This window comes from Cebus imitator, unplaced genomic scaffold, assembly GCF_001604975.1.
Source record: "Cebus imitator isolate Cc_AM_T3 unplaced genomic scaffold, Cebus_imitator-1.0 Scaffold135, whole genome shotgun sequence".
In the NCBI taxonomy this organism is placed as follows: Eukaryota; Metazoa; Chordata; class Mammalia; order Primates; family Cebidae; genus Cebus; species Cebus imitator.
In genome coordinates this window covers 3,023,002-3,043,452 of record NW_016107450.1, presented here as the reverse complement: position 1 = coordinate 3,043,452, position 20,451 = coordinate 3,023,002, and the positions used below count along the sequence as shown (strand labels likewise).

The following is a 20,451-nucleotide window of genomic DNA, read 5'->3' as shown; positions in this document are numbered from 1 at the left end:
AAATTAAAGAGACACTATGTTAAAAAAAAAAGTGCCAAAATACCTTGTGTTTTATTTTAAAGTCATATCTCCATAAGATTACACAACCTGATAGAGGATAAATGACTTTGCCTTGCTTGGAATTTAAACAATTTAGGCTCTTAAATGTCCTAAAATTCTCTGTAGCTAAGAAATGTTTATACTGGTTCCTAGGAACTAGGAATCCTTAAATTAGGGCCTACATTTGCTTACAAGTTTCTTATTTTCCTTGGCATAAAATTTTTTAGTTTTTACATTACTAGTTATATTGGATCAGGGTTCTACTTAAATAGGCGCAAGTTCAAGCAAAGATCAGATTCTGCTTTCAGCAGTGTGTACCCAGACTGGAAGTAATAAAAGGCAGACAGAACATCATTTATAAAATTACTACTTCCATTGCATTTTCCCATGTTGAAATGATTCTGCAGTTGGTAATTAGGCAAATTACTTACTTTAATTATAATCAATAATGTAGTTCAAATTACTATAGGAAAAAATTATACAGATATTTATCCCAAGAGACAATATACTAGAAACCAAGACTATGTGACCATTACCTCTACTCAGTGTTATTTGTGAGAAATTGCACAAATTGTGCAAAAAGTGTTAGTATCCTAGTATAGTTATCAAATATAGAAGGAAATTTTTTCATAAAGGCCCTCTTTGGTATTAGTGCTCAGTGACTTCCATGCACTAAAAAAGGGGCTACTCTTCCAATTCCCTTCTTTAAAAAGAACCTACTATATCAAAAGGGGGTAACCACTACTACATAAACGTTTTGCAGTTGGAAAATCCCTATATGTTGATTTTATCATTCTCTTATTCATTCAATAAATGTTATTTCTACAACGTGTAAGGCATTACTGCTAAAGCATTATAAGGAATATAAACTAAAGACACATATAAATCTTGCCAATAAAGAACTTACAGTGTAATAGAGGAGAGAAGCTGGCCAATCTATATTCTCCCTCAACTAGCAAGTGGATGAAGTATCAGGGTCAATAGTCATAAGCCACAAAAGCTGACAGCTTAGTTAAGAGAAGTTTTGAAATACGTCTTTCATGACCAATAATTACAATTGTAACTTTTCTATTTAAAGAAGGAGAAAATTTGAATTTCTTCTCTAGCTCAACACACACTTTTATAATTTATAATTCCATATGTGAACCACAGTAAAGGGTAGGATGAATATGAAGAATATTTTTTTCTTAACATTTTGTGGTTCTATATTGGACACTTAAAAATCATACACAACCTAATGAAAACATACAATTCTTTACAAAGGTACAGGAGAATAAAACTCAGAAAATCTAGACTACAACAAAATTTCCCAATTTACATTATCTTAATATGCAATTAATTTTCACCAGTAAAATACTATAGTATGGGTACAAATGCATTGATTAGTTCTAACTACAAAAATGGCTAATACATAACACTGTGTGTAGTGTTTATGATACACCAGGTAATGTTCTAAGTGCTCTGAAAATATAAACTTTAAATCTTTTACACAAACCTATAAAATAGGTGTTACTTTTACTGGACAGATGAGAAAACAGAGGTTCAGAGAAGTGAAGTAATTTGACCAAAGGTCACAAAGCTGAAGAGTATCAAAGCCAGGATCCCGATTCAGGAAGTCTTGCTCCAGAATCATGCTCTTAATCACTATGGAATACTACCTTTACTGTAACCATTATATTCAAAACCCTTAATCCTAAGTCATCAAAAAAAAAAGGGTGTCTATTTTATACAGTGAAGAGGTATTTCTCAGAATAGAAATTTGGGGCTGAGCACAGTGGCTTACTCCTGTAATACCTGCACTTTGAGAGGTTGATGTGGGAGGTTCACTTGAAGTCAGGAGTTCGAGACCAGCTTGGGCAACATAGTGAGGCACAGTCTCTACAAAATATTAAAAAATTAGCTGGGCGTGGTGGCATGCATCTGTAGTCTCAGCTACTTGGGAGGCTGAGGCAGGAGGCTTCCTCGAACCCAGGATTTCATGGCTACAGTGAGCTATGATCACACCACTGCACTCTAGCCTAGACAACAGAGCAAGATCCTGTCTCTAAAAAAAAAGAAAAAAATTGGAAATGGTTCATTTTGTATAATAATTTACACTGAAATTCATTATAATAAAACTTTTCCCTGTGTTAAAAAGCTATGAACTTTACGAAAATTTTCTTTTAAGTAAGGTTAATTATATATACACATACACACACACAGGTTAAAAGTTAGTTTCATGTGATTTAATAACTAGGATTTTGAGTACTTCCTGTTTGCCCAACACTGTTCTAAGCGCTCTACACGTATTGTTAAATTATCATAATGCTACGAATTATGTACTGTAATTATTCCAGCTTTACAGAGGAGGAGGAATGGAGAGGTTAAGTAACTTGTCCCAGGGTAGAAAGTTAGAGCTGGCTTTTGGACCCACACCACAGTCCGACTCCAGCACCCATATTCTTAATAATTTTACCATATTAATATGTCAAGATTAAGCAGTTTTTTTATTGTACTTTAAATAAGATTAAGCAGTTTTAAAGGATGCTATTTTCTCACAAAATTCTTAATATGAACACTCAATGAGAATAATCAATATTTAATTTCAGCATTTAGTATTTTTCTTTTTAACACTAAGTTGGAAGTACAGCAGAAAATTTATTTTTAGAAATATTATTAATTGGCTGGGCTCACGCCTGTAAATTTTGGGAAGCCAAGGCAAAAGAATTGCTTGAACCCAGTATTTCCAGACCAGCATGGGTAACATATTAAGACATCACCTTAAAAAAAAAAAAAAGGAAAGATAGAAATGTTATTAATCTCTTTTTGTTAAATGCATTTTATCAAATTGTTACTAAGCTCACAAACTTCAGAAAAACCTATGATGGGCAAGTTGCTTGTGACACTGAAAGTATTTCAGATTCAATTCTAGTTTCATCCTAGATGACCACATATCCACTGTTCTTCAGTGACCACATGGAAAAGAGCCTAGAACATAGAGACATAGAACACAGTGGAGAAAGGAGAGTGAAATGTCTTTAATGTCACTTAATATATATGGGATTTTGTGATAATATACAATAATGATTAAGACATATAAGATGATGCAAAAAAAATTAACAATTATAGTGACAAAAAATAAGGAGCATATAATTATACGTTGACTTATACAAAGTACCACAGGAATACAGCATTGAGAGCTATAAGACCACCTCAGGGAGTGGCAAAAGGCTTCAGAGAGAAGGTGTTTTTTAGGGATGGAACACTGCTTCCAAAAGAACTAAGGTGCAGTGTCAGAAATGTATACTTAATTCATTAATTTTTTTTCTCAACTTCAATAATAAATTTACCTAACAAAGGAGTTTATTTTTGACTTGTAAATTTCTTAAAATCATAAAAAATTAAAATTAGCTTTTAAATACAGGTAGTCACCATAGCACTAAATGGGCAGTTTATAATACAGCAAAGTCAACAACAATTTCAAACTACTTACTAAGTTAGTTGCTCATTTCTTTGATTTCATTTAGCATTGATCTAACTCAGTGTGGAAGAAGGTTACATTCGTGCAAGTTAACACAGCTTAATGATTAACTATATTCACCTGCCAACATTATTTTTTCTGTGGCAAATATTGGTATATATAGAGTTAAGAAGTCGAGGTTGCTTCTAGAAGAAAACAGTTCCACATTGCTTGAAACGGAATAATCAGGATAAAAATGTTCACAATTAAGCTCCTTCTTTTTATTGTTCCTCTAGTTATTTCCTCCAGGATTGACCAAGACAATTCATCATTTGATTCTGTATCTCCAGAGCCAAATTCAAGATTTGCTATGTTAGATGATGTAAAAATTTTAGCCAATGGCCTCCTTCAGTTGGGACATGGTCTTAAAGACTTTGTCCATAAGACTAAGGGCCAAATTAATGACATATTTCAAAAACTCAACTTATTTGATCAGTCTTTTTATGATTTATCATTACAAACCCGTGAAATCAAAGAAGAAGAAAAGGAACTGAGAAGAACTACATATAAACTACAAGTGAAAAATGAAGAGGTAAAGAATATGTCACTTGAACTCAACTCAAAACTTGAAAGCCTCCTGGAAGAAAAAATTCTACTTCAACAAAAAGTAAAATATTTAGAAGAGCAACTAACTAACTTAATTCTAAATCAACCTGAAGCTCCAGAACACCCAGAAGTAACTTCACTTAAAGTAAGTAGAAAATAAAGAGGGTTCATGATTATGTTTTCAATGTGCATGTTTTAAAAAAATATTTCTAAGCCATGTTATTTGAAATACTTTGTTGCATTGTTGAAACACTTTAAGAAAAATTATCTCCAGGAAATAAAATTTCCCATTATAATTTCAAGTTGGTTTTTGTTTCCCTAATGTTATATATGAAAAAGAATGAAACTTTACATTTTATGTGAAAATTACAAATCAAGTAATACAATCTAGAACACTAAATCATTACAGTATTGCAAATTACTGAAGGTAAGTAAAAAGTTAAAAAAAAATTAAAACTATTCTCCCATGTTTAAAACAGATTAAGGTAATACAGTAAATGGAAAAGATTTATTCCTATTAAAATATGCTAGGCTTTTTCTCTTGACATTCAGAAAATCAAATTTTAGAGACAGTAAAACTCAAATAAAATATTAAGAACAGAAATATGTACTATTTGAAAGAAGCATACAACGGGAAGGAATTGCCAATATTCATTTTTCAAATCCATTATTAATTTAAAAATTTAGATTATGATAGTGTTACAGGAAATGAAAACTAATAGAAAAGAAAGAGGAAAGCAACTTTTAACCAGACTATCATCTATATCCAGACTTTTATAGAAAAACAAGATAACAGCATCAAAGACCTTCTCCAGACTGTGGAAGAACAATATAAACAATTAAACCAACAGCACAGTCAAATAAAAGAAATAGAAAATCAGGTAAGTCAATATTTTAATGGTATGTCCCATCCTTCACACAGGTTTGTAAAAACACTGAATCCAAAAATTATTTAAAAGCTTTAACTGGATCATAAGTAAAATTATCACATCAACATAACTGTTAAAATTGCAGGTGCTGAAGCTAATAAACTACCTACGTTTAAATCGTGGTTCTAAAATTTTGTGTGGTCTTGAGTAAATTACTTTACCCCTCTGTCTCAGTTTCCTCACATAGATAATAGAACTTACAGGATTACTGTAAGAAAAAAAGTCAATTCATAGCAGCCAATGTGATCCAATCAAAATTCAAATTAGATCATGTTTCTCTTTGCTCACAACCACACAACAGCTTTCCATCTCACTCATATTGGCTCTTTAGACCCAAGACAACCTAACCATTCATCATCTCACTGACTTCACCTCCTTTAATCATTCTGACTGGTTTACTGGTATTAAAATACATCAAACATGCTACCACCTCAAAGCCTTTGTCCTTGTTGTCTATCTGGAATGCTCTTTTGATCGGGTATCTACAAGGCCCACTCTTTAATTTACCTTAGAGTTGTTATCAAATATAAAATTCTCAATGAAGACTTCCAAGGTCACTTAACCAAAAATTACAACCCCCGGTCCCATCCATGAAAACTTCTACTTCTTCAACTACTTTTTCTCCTGCACACTTACCTTTATTTAACATAATGTAAATTTTAGTCATTTATCTCTTCTATTCCTGCACTAAAATGTAAACTCTGTGAATACAGAAATTTTTTCCGTTATTTGTATATACTCCAGAATATAGAATACTGTATGGCACACAGTAAGCATTCAACAAATTTCTGATGAATTAATAAATGTAATGTCATATTCACACAGAAGCATGTGCTATTATTACTTGCATTACTAGAAATAGCATGCCTGATAATTAAAGGTCAACAGTCAACAATGTAATTAATCTACAATGTAAACAACTGGTGAAGTGGGAGAAAGCAGCACTTGTTTAGAATAAAGTTTTGTCAGCATCTAGTATTCTAATATACAGTAGAATAGTTTAAAAATATTAGTAATACTCTTAGCCATTCAAGAGGGTTCAGAAGATAACATAAACTCAGAGAAACTGGTAAAAAAAAATCATTTTCAAGAGATATGAAACAAATTATTATCACCAATTTCCACTAAACATCATTTTGGTACGTTATGCTAAAAGGTTTTTTATCAACTACTTTTGGTTTCCATACTATCCTTACAATGTTATTTTTCTAAATTCTTTTTAACTCTATCTTTTACTATGATTAAGTAAACCTGCTCCCAAAAGCAAAATGTCACTATAGTAATATACATTAAGTCTAAAAATAAAAATGTGTAAAGAAACCAAAACAATGAGATTCTGAGTTGGAAGATGACTTAGATCATTTGATTCAACTTTCTCATATTTAAATTAAAAAAACAAAACTCTAAAAATTAAAGTAACTTTAAGATTACCTTGTTACTTAGTAGAAAAGAGTAATACCCAGCAAGTAAACTTTACAATAGATCCTTTTAAATAAGGTCCTAGGAAATATCATTTATGCCAGCACCAAAAAATTAACACTAATAATGCAAGATATTATATATTCTGCTTTTCCTACTGTCAATGAGAAAAACTATCATTCAGTAAATTGCAAACCCAAACACTTTAAATGAAAATGTTATTACTAAACTAACAATGAACTATATATGGAAGGTAAGCAAATAAACTTGCCAACCTGCCAACATCTACAGATACATTTACAGGCCAAAGATTATCAAATTATCAAGAAAGCCTGGTTCAAATTATATACTATGTCTTTACAGCAAGTCTGAAAATCAGTAAGATCTAAAACTGAGAATTATCAAACTTAAAATCGGAACAGAATATCAAATATATTCTATTCATATAAAGAAAATACAATATTCTAAGCAAAGTAGTCTCTACTTTCTGCCTTCCTGTTTTTTGACCAATGTCAGCTTTTTTGCCTTGCTTTATTTTTTTTAACTTATTAAATAATGTCCCTGATTAAATATTTTGAGAACAGGCAATCTGTATAACCTGAATAGCACTGTTTATCTAAACATCAAATGCCGTAACATTATGAACTGAAAGACAAATTATACTTTTGACATCCTTACTCAGATTTCCCCTAATTTTATATTCAGTATCATTTTTAAAACAGATTTATATTCTTTTAACAGCTCAGAAGGACTAGTATTCGAGAACCCACAGAAATTTATCTTTCTTCCAAGCCAAGAGCACCAAGAACTACTCCCTTTCTTCAGCTGAATGAAGTAAGAAATGTAAAACATGATGGTAAGACACTTTGGCGGGTTTCCTTCTTGAAGCTATTATCAAATTCCCTATACTTAGGGTCTGTTCTAGACTAAAACATATTTAAGAGATATCCATCAAATACAATGTGTCCATCTAAATTGGATCCTGGGGTTCTTTTTACAACCTATAAAAGACATACTTAAGACAATCAGAGAAATATAAATATGGACTTGAATATTAGATAATATAGAGGTTTTACTAAATTTTGTGTTTTTTTCTGAGATGGAGTCTTGCTCTGTCGCCTGGCTGGAGTGCAGTGGTGCAATCTCAGCTCACTGCAACCTCCACCTCCTAGGTTCAAGCAATTCTTTTGCCTCAGCCACCTCAGTAGCTAGGATTACAACAGGCGTGCACCACCATGCCTGGCTAATTTTTGTATTTTAAGTAGAGACAGGGTTTCACCATGATGGCCAGGACAGTCTTAATCTCTTGACCTTGTGATCTGCCCACCTTGGCCTCCCAAAGTGCTGGGATTACAGGTGTGAGCCACTGTGCCCAGCCTATTAATTTTCTTAGATGTGATCGTGGTATTGCAGTTTTAAAAGAGAACAACCTCCTGATTAAGAGATACATGCTGAAATATTTAAGGAGTTAAAGGTCACTGCACTCCAGACTGGGTGACAGAACAAGGCTCTATCTTTTAAAAATAATTAATTTTTTTAAAGAAATTAGTTTGGTAACAACAATTCTTACTTTCTTAAACAACATGCCATCTAAGAAAAATGCTTTAACATAAACATTACTGAAAAAAATGCTACATATGCCACAATTTCACAAAATGAAAAGTGAAATCTCAAGCTGGAAAGATATTATTACTCTTATTACTAAATCTGATGTAATAACACTTTATTGATTTTAGGCATTCCTGCTGATTGTACCAGCATTTATAATAGAGGTGAACGCACAAGTGGCATGTATGCCATTAGACCCAGCAACTCTCAAGTTTTTCATGTCTACTGTGATGTTATATCAGGTAAAACCTGTCTAAGGAGAAAACAGTAGTTAGTTCAAGTTACTCATTATGTATTTGCAAGATTAACCCGGTTATCATTGTTTTATACATGTATGTGTGTGTGTGTGTGTGTGTGTGTGTGTGTGTGTGTGTGTGTGTGTGTGTGTAATATATATGAGTATTGGTATAAATCTAACACTTTTCTCTACCTAGTTTATTTATGGATTTATTTAATATTCTCCTTTTCCTCTGTAAAATAATCTAAAGTGACTATTATCAATAAGTTTACTATGCTAAAATTCATTAATTGCCCTTCACTTAACTTTTTGGGACCATAATAAATAATAAAATGTATTGCTATGCCATTAGTAAACTACCTTACAAAGCCACCAATTAAAATCAAACAAACAAAAAAAAGTTTTATATCTGTCAACATCAATCTACTAACGAAACATGATTTCATTCACTATATTCAGGTATTCCATGGACATTAATTCAACATCGAACAGATGGGTCACAAAACTTCAATGAAACATGGGAGAACTACAAATATGGTTTTGGGAGGCTCGATGGTAAGGTGACTACATTCAATCATTCATTCACTTGTTAATCTACAAATATTTACTGAGAACCTATGATAGACTGGGCATTAGGAAAGTAGTAATAAAAAAGAAGCAGTCTCAGCCTTCCTATAATATCAAACAATTACACATTTGTTAGTAAATTACATTTATTACAACTGTTATTATTTGAATTGTATTTATCACAATTACATGTCTGTCCTTAAATACACTTATCACAATTTAATTAGATGACTTACAATTATAACTACAATTATTAAAAATGTTGATTAAATGTTACATGTTATAAGCACTGTTACATATAAGCTGTGAAAAGAACCACTCCTAGCATTAGTCACTCTGTTCTCTCATTAACATTTTACATATCAATTAATTGGAAGTTAAAAGCACCAGGAAACTCAGACATACAGTACAAATTTTAAAATTTCAATTATTTAAGTATAATATATGGAATGTGCGGCTTAAAATGAATTAGTTAACTCAATGCAAATTATTCTGATTACAATAATGTAAAATAAGCAAGATAACATGTTTACAATCCAAAAAGCATATATAAAAATCCATATGATGTCTAAGTACTCACTTATAAGGTAGAAGACATTCATTATTATATCAAAATTTTAAATGCTCAGTACTATCTGACCATTTAAAAACTTTGTATTCAATCTACCAGTTAAAGTCCTACTCAGAAGATACATTCAGTGATGTTTTATAGCTCCAAATCTTCTAATAGTGAGTGTAATCCCAAAATAAAAGGCTGACAGTTAAGTCGACAATACTCACTTAATTCTGGTTAAAAAAAAAAGTAACCCATTTGTACTGTATTTACCAGTGATCCTTAAAATGAAGCTTCCTACTTTCTCAATAGCAATAAGAAAATAGTGATTGTTTTCATTAAATACTTTAATAAAAAGGAGTAAGATAAAGAACAATCTATTTATATTTTTTAGGATTTTAATTCCAAATAAAAATAATTTTTACAACTATAGAGAAAAGTTATTAAGAACCGTGCTTTTTCACTTAAAATATTTTTAAAAATTTATTCCCGTCTTTTTCCACAAAGAAAACATATATAAAGCAAATACCAAAGGCCAGGTTTATATTTGAGGAAAGTGGCTATATTATTACCAGGTCTCTGGGAATACCTAACAAATCTCTTGACTATATAGATGTTAATAAATAGCTGATAGTAAAACTAATCATATAAAGACTTAGAAGCAAAATATACCTTGACCAATGACAAGACTTTAAAATATCTATAATAATGTAATACATTTCACTGGTGAAATACGTCTTATGATATGCATTTTAGAAAGGATAATCAGACTTTCAGTTCTATTAATATTTTTAACATTTTTGTGCATATAACTATCTTCAATAAAATTGTTTTAAAAGGTATTTTTTAAGATACTCTAAAATGATCAAGGGATTCAAGACTAAACAACTCAATTAGTTGCACCAATAAAAAAAAAACACTCAAAAAAGTATCCAACCTGTAGTTAATAATTCACAAATTTTTAAAACTTTTCTTTTCAGGAGAATTTTGGTTGGGCCTAGAGAAGATATACTCTATAGCGAAGCAATCTAATTATGTTTTACGAATTGAGCTGGAAGACTGGAAAGACAACAAACATTATATTGAATATTCTTTTTACTTGGGAAATCATGAAACCAACTATATGCTACATCTAGTTGAGATTACTGGCAATGTCCCCAGTGCAATCCCAGAAAACAAAGATTTGGTGTTTTCTACTTGGGATCACAAAGCAAAGGAACACTTCAACTGTCCAGAGAGTTATTCAGGTATACTTTTCTGATACCAATACTTTATTTTCATATCTTCAAAGTATTTTCCCACATTATTAGGTATTATCTACAATGACAATTTTTTAAAATCCTAATCCCAAATAAGTATTTTCTCTCTAGATGAAAACTTCTTAACTATAATTAACATATTCATTATAGTTCAACCAGATATTTTACCTCTAATCTTCCTCAGATTTTCTATTTTTGGTGGTATATGTGAGACTTATTTAGACTATTTAAAGCTGGGATGCATGCATCTAAAACACTGTAATATTTATAAGACAAGAAGATAACCTCATGGGGAAATACAGTAACAGTAACTACATACGAATCTGTACCCATTAAATTGTGTATCTATCTCCTTTAGGAGGCTGGTGGTGGCATGATGAGTGTGGAGAAAACCACCTAAATGGTAAATATAACAAACCAAGAACAAATTCTAAGCCAGAGAAGAGAAGAGGATTATCTTGGAAGTCTCAAAATGGAAGGTTATACTCTATAAAATCAACCAAAATGTTGATCCATCCAACAGATTCAGAAAGCTTTGAATGAACCGAGGCAAATTTAAAAGGCAATAAATTAAACATTAAACTCATCCCAAGTTAATGTGGTCTAATAATCTGGTATTAAATCTTTAAGAGAAGGCATGAGAAATAGATTTTTTTAAATCTTAAAGTCACTGTCAATTTAAGACTAAACATATAATCACACAATCTTAAAGAATATCATTTATATTTCTCCAAAATTCTTACAATATAATTTGTTCTATATTTTGTGATGTGGGAATCAATTTTAGATCGTCACAATCTAAATTATAATCAATAGGTGAACTTATTAAATAACCTTCATAAATAAAACATTTACAGAGACTTTTATTTTAAAAGTTATCATATGAGCTAATATCACAACTTTCCCAGTTCAAAAAACTAGTTTTCTCATTAAAATTCTAAACTTGACTAAACCGAGGACTGATAATTGTACAGTTCTTAAATGCTGTATTTCAAAACTAAAAATTGTCAGTCCAGGGTATGTGTAAAAATCTGTAACATAAATTTTAAAACTGATGCTTCATTTTGCTACAAAATAATTTGGAGTAAATGTTTGATATGATTTATTTATGAAACCTAATGAAGCAGGATTAAATACTGTATTAAAATAGGTTCGCTGTCTTTCAAACAAAAGTTGATGATGATTACTAATTCACATTGACTTTAATATGAGGTATCACTATTCCTTAACATATTTGTTAACATATATACTACACACATTTTATATATTTTAACACTTAATGCTATGAAAACAAATAATTGTAAAGGAATCTTGTCAGATTACATAAGAATGAACATATTTGTGGCATCAAGTTAAAGTTTTTATTTCCCCTAAACATGCTATGATTCTAATAATTTTGTGTAGGTTTTCAAGTATAAATGTCATAACAAGTTACTGAATGTCTAAACAGCCTGACAAGCATGCATATATGTTTGAAATTCAAAAAATACTCAGTTCCTAAATTATAGAAATTTAAATCATTCTTGTACTTTATTGACATCACAACAGATGGATGATTATGTTATTTTTAAGTAATTTAAACCCTAAATCCCTAAAGATTATTAGATTCAAATTTTTTTTACCACAGTATCAAATGTATTTATTTTTAAATATTTTTTTTAAAACTACCAGTAAGAAATTTTAAATTAAACCCATTTGTTAAAGGATATGGTGCCGGATTTATATAGTGACCTACCTTTGTCAATATTTAGCATCATGTATTTCAAATTATCCAGTATGCATGTCATATATATTTTACATGTTGCATACATAAAAGATGTGCATGATCTATGTGAATCCTATGTAAATATTTTGTTCCAGAAAAGTACAAAATAGCAAAGGTAAAAATAAGCTATAATTTTTAGGTCCACAGACTAAGCTGCAAAAATTCACGTTGATTTTGATTTTTTTTAGGACCAGAATGCCAAAATGGCTCCCCTCTCCCCACAAAATTGGACAATTTCAAATGCAAAATAATTCATTATTTAATATATGAGTTGCCTCCTCTATTTGGTTTCCTTTAAAAAAAAAAAAAAAAAAAAAAAAAAAAAAAAAAAACCTCTCATAGGACATGTTTCATTTTGTTCCTTTTAGGAATACTAAATTAGACTTTTTCCCCATATAAAACTTTCTTCTACCAGAAAGATACTGCTAGTAGAAGAAGAGAAAGGAGCTCTTTTCTTCATGATTCACACGACTGTCTCCTGTCCTAACTACTCTTTGCTTAAAATATTCAAATTCTGCCACTAACTCACAGTTGTCTAATCTAAGCAAAGTCTACTCCCCTTTGATCTCTTTACTACTCACCATACTAATATCTTTTTTTCAAACTTGATCTTCATTTTGCTTTCACAATACTACTATACCCTCCATGGATTACCCCTTACCTGAATCAACCTTTATAATCCTATTCCTTTCTCATATTTAGTAGTATGCTCCAATGAACAACCTTCAATCATCTTTTCTACACTCACCCTCAGACATTCTATCTGCTCTCACGGACTCATCTATTTACCATAAATAAGATTCCAAAATCTACATATTCATCCCAAGTTTCTTTCCAGTTCCCCTTCTTACATTGCCTATCTGCCATTTCACCCTTCAATACCCTATACTCCATTCAAATTCAACATATCAAAAATAACAGGCCGGGCATGGTGGCTCATGCCTGTAATCCCAGCACTTTGGGAGGCTGAGGTGGGTGGATCACCTGAGGTCAGAAGTTCGAGACCAGCCTGACCAATATGGTGAAACCCCATCTCTACTAAAAATACAAAAGATTAGCCAGGCGTGGTGGTATGTACCTGCAGTCTCAGCTACTCAGTAGGCTGAGACAAGACAATCACTTGAACCCAGGAGGCAGAGGTTGCAGAGAACTGAGATCACACCACCACACTCCAGCCTAGGCAACAGAATGAAACTCTGACTCAAAATAAATAAACAACAAATTCACCAGCCCCTTACTACTACAGCTACCCCTTTCTACCCACCTTTCCTTCCTTTCTACTCTTTCGTACCATCTTCCTCGCTTCTTTATATCCATTAATATGACCACCACGTTCCCAGTCACAGAAGCCTGGAACCTGAAAGACATCTCTAGCTTTTCACTTAACTTTGTAAACTACCTCTTCTGTATCATAAGCACCAAGTCCAATATAATCTTCTCTTGAAACATCTCTTAATCTTACAAGCTTTCTTCCCAAAAACTGTCTTTAACTTGACTGCTAGATTATGTAAGTAGCCTCCTCTTTCCTCCTAATTTTATGTCCCTCTCCCTGTCAGTCTTCTGAAAAGAAATTTGTAATGGATGCATACTGCTTGGATCTGTGTCTTTCAAGCTCATCTATTGAAGAATAACAGAAGATAATGAAGACAAATCCTTATAAGTTCTGGAGTTGCACGATAAAATAACTTACTATATGCACAAATTTCTTTCAGAATCGTATTGGGGTCTTAGCTTAAATCTTAGAATTTTACTTTAAAATTACATGTGAATTGTGTTTAATACTTTATAAATCTATCTTCACGCCTGCAGTGGCTCACGCCTGTAATCCTAATATTTTGGGAGGCCGGAGTGGGAGTATTGCTTGAACCCAGGAGTTCAAGATCAGCCTGTGCAACATGGCAAAACTCCACCTCTACAAAAAATACAAAACTTAGCTGGGTGTGGCGGTGGGCACCTGTAGTCCCAACTACTCGGGAGGCTGAGGCAGAAGAATCACTGGAGCTGGGAAGGTCGAGGCTGCAGTGAACCATGATTGTTAACACTGCACTCCAGCCTGGGCAACAGAGTGAGACTCTGTCAAAAAATATATATGTCCTCATATAAAAAGTGATGCTCCTAGAAGATGTGCTGTGTTTATCCTGTGGACTTGCACATCCCATATAGTTGTGCCCACACAAGAATGTATATTCTACTTAGAAGAGTATAGGCCTTCTGAACAAAATCCAAATCCCTTCCAGGTATTCAAGAGTCTCTAATACCTGGTCCCAAATTACCTCTTTAGTCATTTTTTTCCACAACACAAACCTGCTCTAATCAAAATGATCTACTTTTAAACATCTCCTCTATGCCTTCCTAATGTATTCCATTTGTTTAGAATGTCTCCCCACACAATTCTGATTGGCTAGATTGTGCCATATTTCAAAGTGCAGATATCTTACTTCTTCCATAAGTATCCTAGTAAATGGCAGCTCCTTCCTCTGAAGCCATACAGAATTACTGTCTATACCCCTCAAATGGCACTTAGCGAGAAAATACAGAGACGTAAATATGGCAAATCATAATAAAAATTCTGAAAATAGTACTAAAACCTCCAAAAGCATCAAAGATAGTCAACTTACTTGATTTTAGTGAATTGCTGAAAAATTTCTATATCAAGAGTTTATTTTGAACCAGTATGAATTTTACTGAAACCAAGTACACACAATCTCATTACGGGGTAACCAACTGCGGTATAATCTATTTACACACACTCTGTCATCCTAGAATCAGCATATTTTCATGCTTGTATCTTTCCTTCCTAATAGCATACCTCATGGAATTCAATTAACTCATTCATTAATTTTAAAAATAATATTCATTAACCAATATTTATTAAGTATCTACAACTTGTCTCCTTTAAAAAACTTATTCCAAATTTGTACTCATACATAGTCTACCTTCTATTGTAGGATAATCAAATTTCTTTGTGATTTATTTTTCCCATCACTAATAGCCATAAGCACTGCCTTTATGTATGTACTACTGAGTGAATTATTCAACACGGCAGTTTTAAAAATGAAAAGAAAATGACCAAACAACTGGCCCTTTTATCAAAGTCCAAAGTATTCTCATGGCAAATCAACTAGGGTTGAATTACTTAACTAGTGTGAAATGCACAGTTCAAGGTCATGAAAGTAGCTCTAACAATCCCCTATTATAAGGCTTAATAAAATGAGGTTTCCATGACATTTTAGGAGATATAAAATAAACTAAGGATTCTATCTAAAATATAAAAGCTGTTTTTCTAAATTCATGTTTAACCCTAAGAACAGTCATACACCTAATAAAATGGCTGGGTATATAATTTGAAAGAGCGGTAAATTGCAACCTTGAAGATGTAAGGTTGTAGCTATGTATCTTCAAATATGCAGCCAAACCTCAGTTTCCACACCCAACAGTCGAGAATGATAATCCTGTCAAATCTATTATGGGGTTGTAATTATCAAGCCAGATACTGCATTTAAATAGTTTTATGAACTCCAAAGTTCTAAACAAATGTATATACTTTTTAAAAACTGGATCTTCCATATTATTTTTCACATTCCTTTAAATAAATAATCCTACAAATACTTCCTAACTGAACATACTATAATTCTCAGGACAGAAGAACAAAATTGCTCTTCTCACAGTTTGCATTTGTTTCTGGAACTTTACTCCTTCCCTTCGCCATCTGAGATAACACTCCAACACCTTCAGATGCAAGCTCCCACCTAAAAACTTCTGGATGGCTATGTTAAAATGTTAGGAAATAGACCTCGTGACTCAAGAACTTTTATACATAAAATAAACTAGAACCAATTAGATGGAATAAACCCCAGAGTGGTATAAATAGGGCAAAACCAAAATAGCAGAGTATGTGGCAGAAGCTTGAGACATCTATGAACTCTAAAAATAAAACAAAAACCAATACTTTCTAAAGCAGAGGACCATACACATGAATAGGAAAAAAAAAAACAAGGTCCTGAATTTTCAGTAGCGTTGAGCTGAAATTTATACTTCCTTAAATTACGAATTTTTGTAGTAAACCAACCACAGCAGTATTAGCACTATATAAGAATTTGTCATTAATAGAAACATACTTTTTTATTATACTTTTAACACTTAATACATGTATCTGAAATACATGTGCAGAACGTGCAGGTTTATTACACAGGTATATACACGTGCCATGGTGGTTTGCTGCACCCATCAATCAGTCATCTACATTAGGTATTTCTCTTAATGCTATCCCTCCCCTAACTCCCCAACCCCCAACAGGCACCAGTGTGTGATGTTCCCTTCCCTGTGTCCATGTGTTCCCATTGTTCAACTCCCACTTATGAATGAGAACATGCAGTGCTTGGTTTTCTGTTTCTGCGTTAGTTTGCTGAAAATGATGGTTTCCAGCTTCATCCATGTCCCTGCAAAGGATATGAACTCATTCTTTTTTATGTCTGCATGATATTCCATGGTGTATATATGCCACATTTTCTTTATCCAGTCTATCACTGATGGTCATTTGGGTTGGTTCCAAGTCTTTGCTATTGTGAATAGCGCTGCAATAAACATACACATGCATGTGTCTTTATAGTAGAATGATTTATAATCCTTTGGGTATATACCCAGTAATGGGATTACTGGGTCAAATGGTATTTCTGGTTCTAGATCCTTGAGGAATCACCACACTCTCTTCCTCAATGGCTGAACTAATTTGAAACATACATATTTTTATATCACAACTATTATAGACATCTCAAAATATTATTGATGCTTATTACTATTTAGAAAATACAATAGTTTTTGAACCTGAATCTAGATCATGTTATTTGATTAGTAAATACATATATCAAAATTTTATCAATGTATTTCTTTTGTTATTCTATATATTTTATTTTATGCATTTAAAAACATGCTTGAGACCAGAAGTCTTTCAAATTTCATATTTGTTTTGGATTTTGGAATATTTGCATTATACTTATGGTATACCTCAAATCTGAAAATCCAAAATGCTTCAATGAGATCTTCTTTGAGTATCATATGGGTGCTTGAAATACTTTGATTTTGAAGCATTTAACATTTTGGATTTTCATATTTGAGATGTTCAATCTATATTCCAAAAAAGGGTATCACAGGATTCACAAGACTACCACAAGGTACCATGGCACACGCTAAAAAATTAGAAGCCCATGTTACAGGGACCTAATATCATGTAATAACCTAGTTTAAGAAACATGAATTACATGGCTCTCATGACGTAACATCAATAGTACATATTTTCTGACTCGCCAAGCTCTTCCTAGAAACAATATTTTTAGGAAAAAAATGTAATCAGTGTTATTATAAGCTTGTTCAACTACTCAAGAAAAAAACTGGTAGTAAAATTCTAAAAAGATCAAAAACATTTTATTTGTTATTGAGGTTAATTTTTAGAAGTCCTTAACTGGCCAGGCACGGTGGTTCACACCTGTAATCCCAGAACTTTGGGACGCTGAGGAGGGCAGTACACCTGAGGTCAGGAGTTCGAAACCAGCCTGACCAACAAAGTGAAACCCCATTTCTACTAAAAATACAAAAAAAGTAGCTGGATGTGGTGGCACAGGCCTGTAGTCCCAGCTACTCAGAAGGCAGAAGCAAAAGAATCGCTTAAACCCAGGAGATAGAGGTTGCAGTGAGCTGAGATCATGCCACTGTACTCCAGCATGGGCAACAGAGCAACACTCTTTTTTTTTTTTTTAAAAAAAAAAAAAGTCCTTTCCTGTTAGACATACATACTGAAGGATTTTCAAGTGAAATGATATGATGTCTAGGCTTTGCTTCAAAAAATAGTACCAAAAAAACAAAAACCAAGACACGACGACAGATAAAACAAAAATGACAATGCAAGTTAATTAATCTGTTCTCTAATGAGAACACATGGACACAGTGAGGGAACAACACACACGGGGGCTAGTCGGGTGGTCAGTGGGCATGGGGATGGACAGCATTAGGACAAACAGCTAATGCATGTGGGGCTTAAAACTTAGATGACGGGTTGATAGGTACAGCAAACCACCATGGCACATATATACCTATGTAACAAACCTGCACGTTCTCCATTTGTATCCCAGAATGTAAAGTAAGATAAAATTTTTAAAAAAGAAAAAAATCCGTTATCTTTTCTTTTAGGTATATTAATTTGTTCTCTTTACTTTATAATTTTTCATAATAAAAGGTTAAAACTATATTCAGATTAGATAACAGAAAATAGATTTACTAAAAATTATTAAGAGATGTATGGGCATATTCCTAACAGATCAAAATCCTTTTGTTTCTCACCCTGATAGTTACAGGTCTGAACCACTGTATTCATTCTTACATTCTTAGTAGTGCCATGTTTGCTAGATACAGTCTTTCAAAAATACTGAGTTGAAAAAGATATGAACATTCAACAGGTGATTGTAACTAAGACCATTATTGGAAAAGCAGCTAACTCTAACAATCCTGCCAAGAATATCACCTGTTCTGTGGACATACCTCTTAAAAACTGTATGTCAGTAAAAGACATAAGCATTTGCTCAATTAATGTACCTTGATCTATTACAACTCAAATACAACAGTGGTGATCAAGCAACAATTTGGAACACACATAACATTGCATACAATCTATTACCTAACTTTCAGATGTCAAACATCCAATAAAAGATTTCTTTTCACTATTGAGAAAGGTCTTTATTTGGTTTTCTTAACATTAACAACTACACTAGTACTTTTTCTAAAATACTGTGATAGGGTAAGTACTTCCTTAATAAAGCAAGAATTTGATGTTAACCACACTTGTTTGATCCAGTAAGAAACATGCCGTTCATTTTCTGATTGTTAGAAACTATCATACATTTGTGTATCTTCATTTATCCCTATAGAGAATTTGAAAAGATTACATCCCTCTTCAGTTAACCTTATGCAAATAAATGTGACCAACTGTGTGTGTGTGGGGAGAGGGGGGCAGTTGGGGGAAACCCACAGGGAATGACAGTTTGTCATTTAAAGGTGAAAATCTCTAACTTCGGGTATGGCTTAAATAACAGATTTTTTAAGTCTTTAAGAAAATTCAGTATCTTCAAAAGAATGTTTTTTAAATGTACATAATAAAATTAAACTGATATATATCCCTTTAGACAGCTTTCTCTGAATTGTCTGATAATGAACATAAAAATGAGAAGTGAAAGGTATTAATAGGAAATCTGTCACTTTCAGAATACAGTTCTTTTTCCTACGATTTCTCAACTCAGTCAAATGCTTCAATGTTATCCGTTCATTCCCCCTGTATTCAGACAGGTTCTTATCTTTTTCCCCATGAGACCCTTTACAATTCTCTCAAGTTTCGTACTAAAACTAAATACGATAAACAAATATTTTCTTAAAACATACATGAACAATGCTTAAATTCCTAGTTTTTTCAGATATAAATTTGAACCTTCTGGAACTTTAGCTTTGTCATCTATAACATAGGGATAACCACATTGGTTCTGTGCAGGCTGCTATCAGAGTTAATAAGATAATGGCCACATATAAACTAAAAGCCCTAGCGTCAACTTTTCTTCCCTTTTTTTAACATTATTCACTAGGAAAATGTGCATATAAATATATATTATCAGAAATTATGGCTTATCTTAAAACATTCCCGAGAAGACAAAAAGAATCCAAACAAGCTAACAGATTGTCATCACCATGATCCAGCACAACCATTCTGTTAGCAAATATTTATGGAACTTTCTGTAAATTATTGTATAATTAGCTGTTAGCTGCTGAGGTTGTCATACATTCCTTTTTGTCATTCCAAAATTATTTCTATCTATACTAGGTTTTCTAGATACGTTAAGATTATTTTTTAAAAAAATAAACTGCCGGGCGCGGTGGCTCAAGCCTGTAATCCCAGCACTTTGGGAGGCTGAGGTGGGTGGATCACGAGGTCAAGAGATCGAGACCATCCTGGTCAACATGGTGAAACCCCGTCTCTACTAAAAATACAAAA

At 32.5% G+C, this 20,451-nt stretch overlaps 2 protein-coding genes across 3 annotated transcripts in view; one reads left to right on the top strand and one right to left on the bottom strand.

The window, feature by feature from the left end:
- Window positions 1-20,451, bottom strand: part of DOCK7 (dedicator of cytokinesis 7) — a 228,751-nt gene that overhangs the window by 136,326 nt on the left and 71,974 nt on the right. The window lies entirely within an intron of this gene.
- ANGPTL3 (angiopoietin like 3) lies at window positions 2,914-12,162 on the top strand. Of its 2 annotated transcripts, XM_017541589.2 has the most exons (7): window positions 3,043-4,229; window positions 4,855-4,965; window positions 7,174-7,288; window positions 8,169-8,282; window positions 8,738-8,833; window positions 10,379-10,645; window positions 11,016-12,162. In XM_017541589.2, the coding sequence occupies exons 1-7, from the start codon at window positions 3,735-3,737 to the stop codon at window positions 11,198-11,200; spliced, it is 1,383 nt and encodes a 460-aa protein (XP_017397078.1). In that variant the 5' UTR covers window positions 3,043-3,734; the 3' UTR covers window positions 11,201-12,162. The 2 variants fall into 2 exon arrangements, with proteins under 2 accessions (XP_017397079.1, XP_017397078.1); XM_017541590.2 differs by lacking the exon at window positions 4,855-4,965 and having other exon boundaries at window positions 2,914-4,229.